The 10322-nt window shown below is 31.0% G+C and overlaps 1 protein-coding gene across 1 annotated transcript in view; it reads left to right on the top strand.

The window, feature by feature from the left end:
* The first annotated feature begins 9347 nt into the window (after positions 1-9347).
* The window catches only part of LOC116011425 (transcription factor PRE3-like), a 3706-nt gene continuing 2731 nt past the window's right edge, over positions 9348-10322 (top strand). Inside the window, exon 1 of the mRNA XM_031250987.1 lies at positions 9348-9549. Coding sequence (XP_031106847.1) covers positions 9424-9549 — 126 coding nt within the window. The 5' untranslated portion in view covers positions 9348-9423. The remainder of the gene's footprint in view (positions 9550-10322) is intronic.

Below are 10322 nucleotides of genomic sequence, written 5' to 3'. Positions count from 1 at the left end.
TATATATATATATATATATATATATATATATATATATATATATATATATATATATATATATATATATATATATATATATATATATATATATATAAAGAGAGAGAGAGAGAGTAGAGTTCAGGTGCAGTCGCGCCTTAACATGCGGTCAATGTGGCCGCACCACTAGGTATACAAATATACACCATCCAATGTTAGAAAATGCACAAAACAAATATGCACCATTTGGTACGCATCACAAAAAACACACCACTAGGTATACAAATATACACCTCACAGTGTTCGGAAACACACAATTAGGTGCAGGGGAGTTATGGTACATTATTTTCAGTGTGTTGTGTGTTTTTTGGTGTTTTTGTGCAATTTCCTTACCTAGTAGTGTATTTTGTTAACACTAATGGTGTATACCGCATGAGAAGGCGCGACCGCATTTAAGAAAAATTCTATGCTAGGCACGGACAGATTTCCCATCCTCCATCATACCGTCGTTTCCATGTGGATGCTGCTTATGACTGGGATACGGGTAGAGCTACAACTCGAGTTGTTTTGTTGAGCCCAAATGGTGAGTATGTTGCTGCTATAAGCACTCCCCTCCCTTTTTGTGATTCGGCTATTATGGCGGAGACTCTAGCTTGCAAGGAGGCCCTTTCTTGGTTGAAGAATAGGAATGAAGATGCCGTTGTTGTGCTTACGGATTGTGTAATACTTTGTGGTTATCTAGTGTCTTCTTTGGAGATTTAGTCGTATATTGGCATTGCCGCGAGAGAATGTCGTAGAATTATGAGTTCCATTGTTTCTTGTTTAGTCTCTTATATTCCTAGATCGGATAATTCCTTAGCTCATGCTTTAGCAAGAGACTGTTTTTCCTCTTTGCAAGATGACATTGTGTTTTGGGATGTTGTTTTCCCTCACTCCATTTTGGAGCTTTTAATATAATTTCTATATTCCTTTTTAAAAAAAAAAAGGGTAACTCATGGATGAAGAAGAACAATGCCAAAACCTCCTGCCCGGATTGCAATCTGTCCAAGAAGTTCGAATAATCAATTGATTCCCACATTCACACTCACGGATGTCTATAGAGTCACCAAAATTATATCTCCTCCTTGAACTACTTGAAGAAACTGACATTGATGATGCCATTAATTGAAGAACATAAGAAATATGTAGAAGAAAGGATGTTGTTAGGGTTTGGGTTGAGGTAATCTAAAACCTAGCGTGAAAGGGAGAGAAGAAGGAAGTGTTCGAGCAAAATAAAATACCATTTACCCTTTAAAAAAGAAGGTTATATGGGAAAAGTCCAAAATATCCCCGGTTTTGACGCCCATAGACGGTCGCTCCTAACGGAAGGATGGTAGCAGGTTACTTTTCGCAACTCGGAAGATCACGGATAGTAATTACGAAAGTTAGAGACTATTGATGGCAAAACCACTAAACTTGAGGGACCTCAAATGGTATTTACTCTACTTTTAACTATTGTAAAACGGGCGTTCAAGACTGGTAGCAAGACAACAATGTCGCACAAATGTGCTGTTTATGTAGGCTGGATATGAGGTTAAGAAGAAAGAAATTGTTTTGTGACGTGTTAATATGAACACTGCATTAAAAGTATTTCACGTCTAGGGTATCCCACATCGCACGTGTGCGAACCGAGCCGAGCGGGCAGGCGGCCACGACAGCGTGCACGGTTGCCTGTTATTTCCTCTCCATAACTCTTCAAACCACTTAGACATCCATTTGCCCGCATGGACAGCTCAACTGTCACAAAGTTTGGAAAGAAAGACCATGAATCAAGTCTCACCAGGGGCAGTGTGAGAGCAACCTCTCAAAGTGAAGGGTTCCTTGTGCACAGTAACGCCAGTAAGCAAAGGTCTAGCCTCTATGTTCAGTTGAGTTATCATGATTTACATTCTCCCAGATGCTTTGTTGAACTAGGGCGTGGGGACCCTTGGGGTTGTCGATTCAACCTTTTGAGAAGAAAGTAAAGATAAAATAGGCCTTTCACCTTTAAATGTTTTCCCAATATATATAATAATTTCTATTGTTATCTCAATTCTTCTTAAAATTTATTATTTACTAAAAAAAATATTTATCCCTCAATTCAGTTTAGTAGTCTCGATTATATTGGATCACTCAAAGAACCAATTTAAGAAGTTAACACTCACTTGAGAGGTATAAGTGAGTATGCTTTTGAATTGCACAAGAGACAGAGCACGTTAACATGCCAACCTAGACCGTACTACTGCTGAATCAAACTTCTATGTTGTAACTTGTATGCATGCCAACATTATAATATTAACTAATAATTAAAACGGCACGTTATTAGCAGTGTGTGTTTTTGTGTGTGTGTACAAATATCTATCAGATCCGTATCTTTTGACAACCAATTAAATTGTGTGTGTCTCTACTTTTGATTATAGGTCATGTGTGGAACACAGAGAAGATAGGTGGTTATATATATATAGGTAGTTATTTTAATTATACTTTTTTTTTCGAAATTATTTTTGTATACCTGACAAAAAATCTGAGGAAGAAACATTTTTAATTCTTAAATTATTGGTGAGTTATTATTTTGGCCTCTAATTATTTTATGTGCTCACCATTAATTTTTTTTAAATACTTTCTCAACCTGTTGAAACACGAAAAGTTAATATCGTCTCCACTGAATCTTGAATCTCATGACCTCCCATATAAAAGAGTCATTATATGCTATCTGAGCAGAAGATTCATGACGTTCTTGAATTAATTTAAAAGTTACATTTTTTTTAGTCCACCTAAAGTCAAACGTCATATCTAATAGTAATAAGACTGCTACTAAACCTTAAATTGTTAAAGTTAAAAGTGAAAATTATTCACTTCAATATATTATATAGACATTATATATCCATTATATTACTTACAAAAAAATATCGATATCCAGTCTCCATCTTTACTAATCTACAATCTTTTCGGCCACCAATGGAAATGGAAGGTTATGGCCTATTTGGTAAAATAGTTAGCCCAGTCAATTTTGATTTATTTGATCACTATTAGTTGTTTGACTTAATTAAAAAATTAATATAAGTGTTTGGCTAATTAATTTTTTGTAACTTCAAAATGCTAAAATTCAAAAAGTTGTTCAAAGCAACTTCTCAATTTGCTTTTTGAGAAAAAAAATTAATTATATCAAACAGTTATCAGCTAACAGCTAATTTACCAAACACTTTTGTACAATCAGCTAATGTTATAAAGTAATCATACACTCTAACTCAATCAGCTAACCTCCATTTTACCCAACATGACCAATGTTTCTTTGGTATTTTCTCTCACTTCCACATAACACTTTAGATAGTGTATGAGATATTAATTGACCTATGTTTCTTTGGTATTTTCTCTCACTTTCACATAACACTTTAGATAGTGTATGAGATATTAATTGAGCAGTACTATACGTAGGAGAACTTGGGGACCTTAAATACCCACGTCCCATCAATGTAGGTAAACTGTATATCCTCTTGCATGGATAGCTCAAGTGCTCAACTGGTCGCAGAGGTAATATTTGTCCCAAGGGACCAAGGATTGAGTCTCAACAACAATAATGTGGGAACAACCTCTGAAAGTGAGGGGACTCCCTTGTGCACAATGAACAAAAGCCTCTCACCAAATAATAAATACTTTAAGAGTTAATTTCATTTTTTGTCCTAGATTTATAGGTGACAATCCACTTTTAGTTCTTTTTTATTAAAACATCCTCATTTGGTCCTAGTATGACGATTCCACCTTTTGTCACAGGAAACTGTATATCCCCAAATAATAAATACTTTAAGAGTTAATTCCATTTTTTGCCCTAGATTTGTATGTGATAATCCACTTTTAGTCATTTTTTATTAAAACATCTTCATTTGGTTCTAGTATTATTGTGGCGTGACCATTTTTAGCCCTCCATCAACAAAATCGTTAAAATATCATTAAATACAAAGACATTTCAATCTTTTTTATACCAAGTATGTTGAACAACTATATTTTTTATGTTTATTTAAAAAAAACCATAATTGAAGATCGAAATACCCTTGTATTTTACGATATTTAAACTGTTTTGTTGATAAATGATTAAAAATGGTCATGCCACAATAATACTAGGACCAAAAAGTGGATGTTCTAATAAAAAATGACTTAAATGGATTGTCACCTATAAATCTAGGACCAAAAAGTGGATGTTCTAATAAAAAATGACTTAAATGGATTGTCACCTATAAATCTAGGACCAAACATGAATTAACTCAATACTTTAATATATTATTAAATAATCCTAAATATTATAATAATTAAGGAAAACCGTTACAAATAATTCTTCATCCACAAATAATTAGGAGATAAAATAACAATTCATTAATAACTCAATGACTCAAATTTAACTGCTTTTTTACTAAAAAGTAAACATGAGTTAACATGTATAAATAAAACCAATGAGCATAAGTGTTTACTATTACGGCAAAAATAATTATATTAATAATAAAGATGTAACTTACTATCTTTAGGTGCGGTCTCATAAGCGCTCGCTTCTAGAGTTCAACTTCAAGTGACTAGCTAATTTAAACACTTTTAAGCATTGCATCACAAATTATTTATTATTATATGTTTGAATCAGCTTTCAAAACACAAAAAACAAAAAACAAAAAAACAAAAAACAAAAAACAAAAAAACAAAAAACAAAAAAACAAAAAAACAAAACAAAAAAAAAAACAAAACAAAAAAAGCTAATTCAAGCAAATACTAATAAATAATTTGTGATGCAATGCTTAAAAGTGTTCGAATCACCTCTATGGACATACCTAATTTTTTAAGAGTTAATTATATTTTTGGTCTTAGATTTGTAGATCATATGATAGTCCTCTATGGACATATTTAATTTTTAAGAGTTAATTATATTTTTGGTCTTAGATTTGTAGATCATATGATAGTCCACTTTTAATCTTTGGTCCTAGTATTATTGTGGCTGAGTATTTTTTGTCCTCTATCAACAAAACAGTTCTAATGTCGTCAAATACAAATGCATTTCGATCTTCAATTACAATTTTTCTTTTCAAAAAATAAACATAAAAATATAGCGGGGTCAACTCACTTTGTATAAAAATGATCAAAATGTCTTTGAATTTAACGATATTTCAATGATTTTGTTGATGAAGGACAAAAATTGGTCATGCTGCAATAACATTAGGACCAAATGTGAATATTATGATAAAAAGGACTAAAAGTGAACTGCCATATAAATATATGACAAAAATGAAATTAAATCTAAATTTGAATGACTAATATGTAAGACATAAATGTAAATTATATGCGCAGATGTAGGCTTTATTGATTTGATCAACCATAAGCTTCCAAAATGTGAAGTTATGGCGTGGATCTCCATCAAAAGTACGTAATCCTTAATTGGATATCTTTGTTGACATCTTGATTTAATACAAGAGTAATTCTTAACACAAAAAGGGAGGGTTTGGTTTAAACATGAAATTAAAAAGTTAATTAAAATCAAATATTTGGTAAAAACAATGGGTTTAAGTAAAAGAAGTCTCACTAATGATCTTGTGGTTTAGTGACACGAAATGACTCTCCCATATGGGAGATCATGAATTTGAGCTCATTGAAGACGGTATTGACTCTTTGTACTTTAAGAAAATAATTATGGACATATATTAACCAAATATCATCATAAGTCCATTGGTCTACATGTGCGAACCTTCCAGCATCCTCGGGTCTTTTTCTCATAACTGTTCATAATTTTGTTTGGTTCAGAGGTTAAATTTCGTGTTGATAGATTAAATCTAAAAATCATTGATTTGGATTATTACACAACTTGGTGATGGTTATTTTCTAAAGTTATATCTTAAGATGTATATGGATAATTGGTTACATAAGTCAATATTCTCACCATCAATTCGAACTTTATCACATTTCATGGTCATAATTAATTACTTTATGTTTATCTGAATTAACAGGTATGAATGCTCGATCATAATTATGCAAAACCATATATGTCAAATAAAGATCTTAAAGTGCACTACTAGACAAAACAGCTCTTACGAGATGTAAACTGATCTTCTGCTAGAAAGCAGATATAACATCTATCTGATCTGTAGTACAAGTTTGACCAAAGATTTCACAAAGATCACATCACATTATGTTCTCCATCTCCAACATGATTTATGTTTCTGCTTACTGCTTATTAAAACAAAATAATGTTGTGATCCCAGTATTAGTAAAATATGTGATGGGGCGAATCAATCAAATGGCTACCAAGAATGGCCTGACTCAAAGTAAATGCATGCAAGCTAGAAAATGACAAATCGCATTAACTTATGGGGTGTGAATGAGATGGTATAGATCTTTTTCAATTTAATCAAGAGATACCAAGTTTGAATCTTGAGAATACAGTTATTTTAAAACTTATGAAAGTGTGTTATACCTTAATGTCTTTACCCGGCATGAGCAGATTAGTTGTAATATATAGAGTTCTAGTGTACCTTGGTGCGTTAAGAAATTTGTGATCATATTTTTGGGCTACACCTCGGAGCACCGAGTTTAGCATTTTATCGTCAAATCGTGGCGCTGACTGTTACGCAAGTATAAGGAAATAAAGTTGTTATAACTTTTGGCGTGGTGGTAAGTGTTTGATCCTGCAATTGGTATCAGAGAAATCCCACTGAGAGCATATTGTCTAGTTGAGATTGGCAGGTGTTGGGAACGAGATTGTTGGGCTGCGACTTAATGAGATTGTGTCTCTATCTTGTTGCCTTGTCATCAGGATATTTTGGATCTATTTTTATATATATATAAGATCAATAACTCCTTTATCAGTAGATCCGAAGTAGTCGAATAGTAAACATCTCCAACATTCTTGTACTTTAGTCCGTCTAAAGTTTGTGAAGTTATTCCTCCATTCTATCTCTATCGTAGCTAATTTGAGGTCTGTTAATCCTGACTTAGCCTTTGTTGAGATTCTTACAGTAGATTTTTAAGTAACAAAAAATTAGATAACATTTTTGGAGTTTTAATTTACGGATTTACCTAGGCGAAATACTTTGCACATGATAAAAAATATATCGATCTTTACACAGTAATTCCTAACATAAACTCATATACGTACCATTTGATTACAAAATTTTTGGTTGACAATAGAGATATGGAGAATTTCATGCAATATTTCTATGGTATCATGATTTATAATTACCCATGATTACAATTTAGTTTGAATTAGAAAATTTGAACTAAACTGAACCATGCATTGTATACATCCAAACTGCACCTTGACCTAAATTCAAGAAGTGGTGATATTTGTGTAAATGAGTAGGGGTGTGAATTAAAAAATCAAACATATTTCTCTCAAAAGACAAAAATTTGTCTGAGATCGTCTCACATATTCAAGTCCATGAGATGGGTGGATCAATATCAAATGTAATACTTATACAGGAAAATGCATGTAATAGTAATAAGGAATAAAATGTTTATTACTTATATGGAAAAATGTAATATTTTTGACGAAAAATGTAATACTTTTACGTTTTGATTTAAAAGTATTATATCTTTACTCAAAAATATTACATTTTCCATTATAAGTAACAAACACTTGCCAACATTACTTATAAGGAAAAATGTAATACTTTTGATAAAAAATGTAATACTTTTACTTCAAAATGTAAAAAGTATTACATTTTCCCTTATAAGTAACAAACACCTCATTCCTAATTAGTATTATATTTTTTAGCATAATATTACATTTTCATATTGACTCAACTCGACCCGACTCATCTCAGTATGGATAAAGATCTGTGAGATGGTCTTACACAAGTGTAACTCTCTGATCTCAATTATTTCTATTTAGACTTCATGATCTATCCGTGTGTATTTAAGCTAGATAAAATAATGTGAGTTTTGACTAAAATGATGAATGTTTAAATTGTACATATTTAATGATTTAATCTAAAATTGTGTGTCTAAAAATCATGGTATTTATCTCAATACAATGCATGTTTAGGTTTTCTTATCTATCCATGTGTATTTAACTCGAAACAATGCAAGTTTTTCCCAAAATCATACTGATTTTCTCAAAATTATACAATTTTTTTTTGCATATTTACAAAAACACCACTATCGATCTTCCGTTTAAAATTTTGAGTATTTTAACGAGTTTCCCACTAAATCATGTTTTTTTTTTTTTTTCTAAAATGATTTTTTCTCATAAATAATGCAATGAAATTTCTACATATTTGATTTGTAAGAAAAATGCCATCCCATTTTTTTTTTATTCAAGTATAAGTTTCATCCACCCACTATTTTGCAATAATGAACGAACGAGATTTATTATATTCAATTCTTATTTTCATATGAGCAACTATACACACACTCTTAACCCAAAGGAACGAACTAGATTCATTCTTATTTTCTTATGAGCAACTATATACACATACTTTGACCCAAATGAACGAACTAGATTCATTCTTATTTTTTATGAGCAATTGTACACACACTCTCTTGATCCAAATGAACGAACTAGATTCATTCTTATTTTCTTATTATGAGCAACTATAGACACACACACACTCTTGACAAGTGCTCAATTTATATATCATATTTACTACTACGTACATATTTATTGCTCAAATCAATTATTCGATCTTTCCTTATTTATTTTCTTTAACAAATTTTTATAATTTCCAAATTTAATCACTTTCATATAACAAAACTTTATTATATTTTTTAAAAATAAATTTATTTACTGATACTAAATTAAGTATGGTAATAAGAAATTAAATTGTAAATACTCTAAATTAATTTCATTATCTAAACAAGTCCTATAATTTTGAACCAAGAGACCTCATGGTAAAATTGTACACATACCTCCTCTCATGAGTCAATACCTCTGCCATGGAAGCTCCCTAGATGGCTACCTTTATCATCTCTTTCTCTCTCTCTCTATCTCTCTCATCTCATTTTTTTTAAAAAAATTTACGTTATCAGTTTGAAATAATGCAGTAATAATAATCCTTTCTTTTCTCCTTTATATATATATATATATATAAACTTATTGCGCTGCTCATTCAGAGATCTGCAAAAGAATAATATATATAAAAATTAAACCACTTCAGAGAAACTCAGATCTCTCTCTTTCTCTCTCTCTCTCTCAAATTACTATTTATTAAGGAGAAGCAAAGCCCACTTCTTTCATCTCCCATGCAATAATACTCTTCTCTCTACAATTCTCTCTTCTTTCATTTTGTTAGCTTCACTTCAAACACATATTTCATACCATTTTCCACTTTTTTTTTTCCTAATTTCCCCTTTTCAACTATTCCGTCCTATATATTATATTCACTAAATAAACATATAAATTTAAGTATTTGATTTTAATTCATATACATTATATTCATCATCACCAAACATCTCCATACTATGTCTAGCCGAAGGTCACGATCGAGGCAATCTGGACCATCGAACATGTCCGACGACCAAATCAATGATCTGGTTTCCAAGTTGCAACAAGTTCTTCCCGAGCTTCGTAATAGATCTTCAGATAAGGTAGGTACATTTTATCTACTATTTAAGTTATTATTATTTTCTTGAGAATAGTTGTATATGTAGTACATTTTTGTCCAAAGTATCATTTTCACATTAATTAGAAGATGATGACTCTAACAAATTCATGACTTGACTGGTTGACTTGGTGCCAAGCTACTCATTTTTCTTTTTCTTTTAAAGAAAAAATGAAAAAAACAAGCTAAGCAAGCAGGCAAGTGAAATCTTGACTTAATTTTGTGGTTGATATTTGATAGGCCAAGTTGGAATAGAAGGATGTTGATGGGCCAATAAAGTCCAGTAGTAACTATTGAGATCACCTTAGATAAAAGTTTAAGTTTAGCTAGTCAATATAATACAAAATAGTGTGAATATATATATATATATATATATATATATATATATATATATATATATATATATATATAGAGGATAATGTTCTGTGAAACAACATCTTTTTGTGAGACTATGAGACACAACATGAATTCACAGTCTCACCTAGAATACATATTTAGACCATAGTCGCAGATTTTTCTGTAAATCAAAGTATATTTATATTAGTAATAAGTTGTGATGACCATATTAATCATTATGCTAATCACTCATTTCACTTGCAAAAGTTAAAAATAATATTATTTGAGTCCCTTCACCATCTTGTTTTTTTAGGCAATATTTTGCACTTCAAACTAATTTTTATTCTAATTCTGAGCAAATAGAAGATCATATATTCTATTCTGCCTCTTTTTTTTTTTTTTTTTTTTTTTTTTTTTTTTTTT

The sequence above is a fragment of the Ipomoea triloba genome, chromosome 2 (assembly GCF_003576645.1).
Source record: "Ipomoea triloba cultivar NCNSP0323 chromosome 2, ASM357664v1".
NCBI classification, from domain to species: Eukaryota; Viridiplantae; Streptophyta; class Magnoliopsida; order Solanales; family Convolvulaceae; genus Ipomoea; species Ipomoea triloba.
The sequence above is the reverse complement of the archived record's forward strand: the minus strand, read 5'-3'. Positions and strand labels throughout refer to the sequence as shown.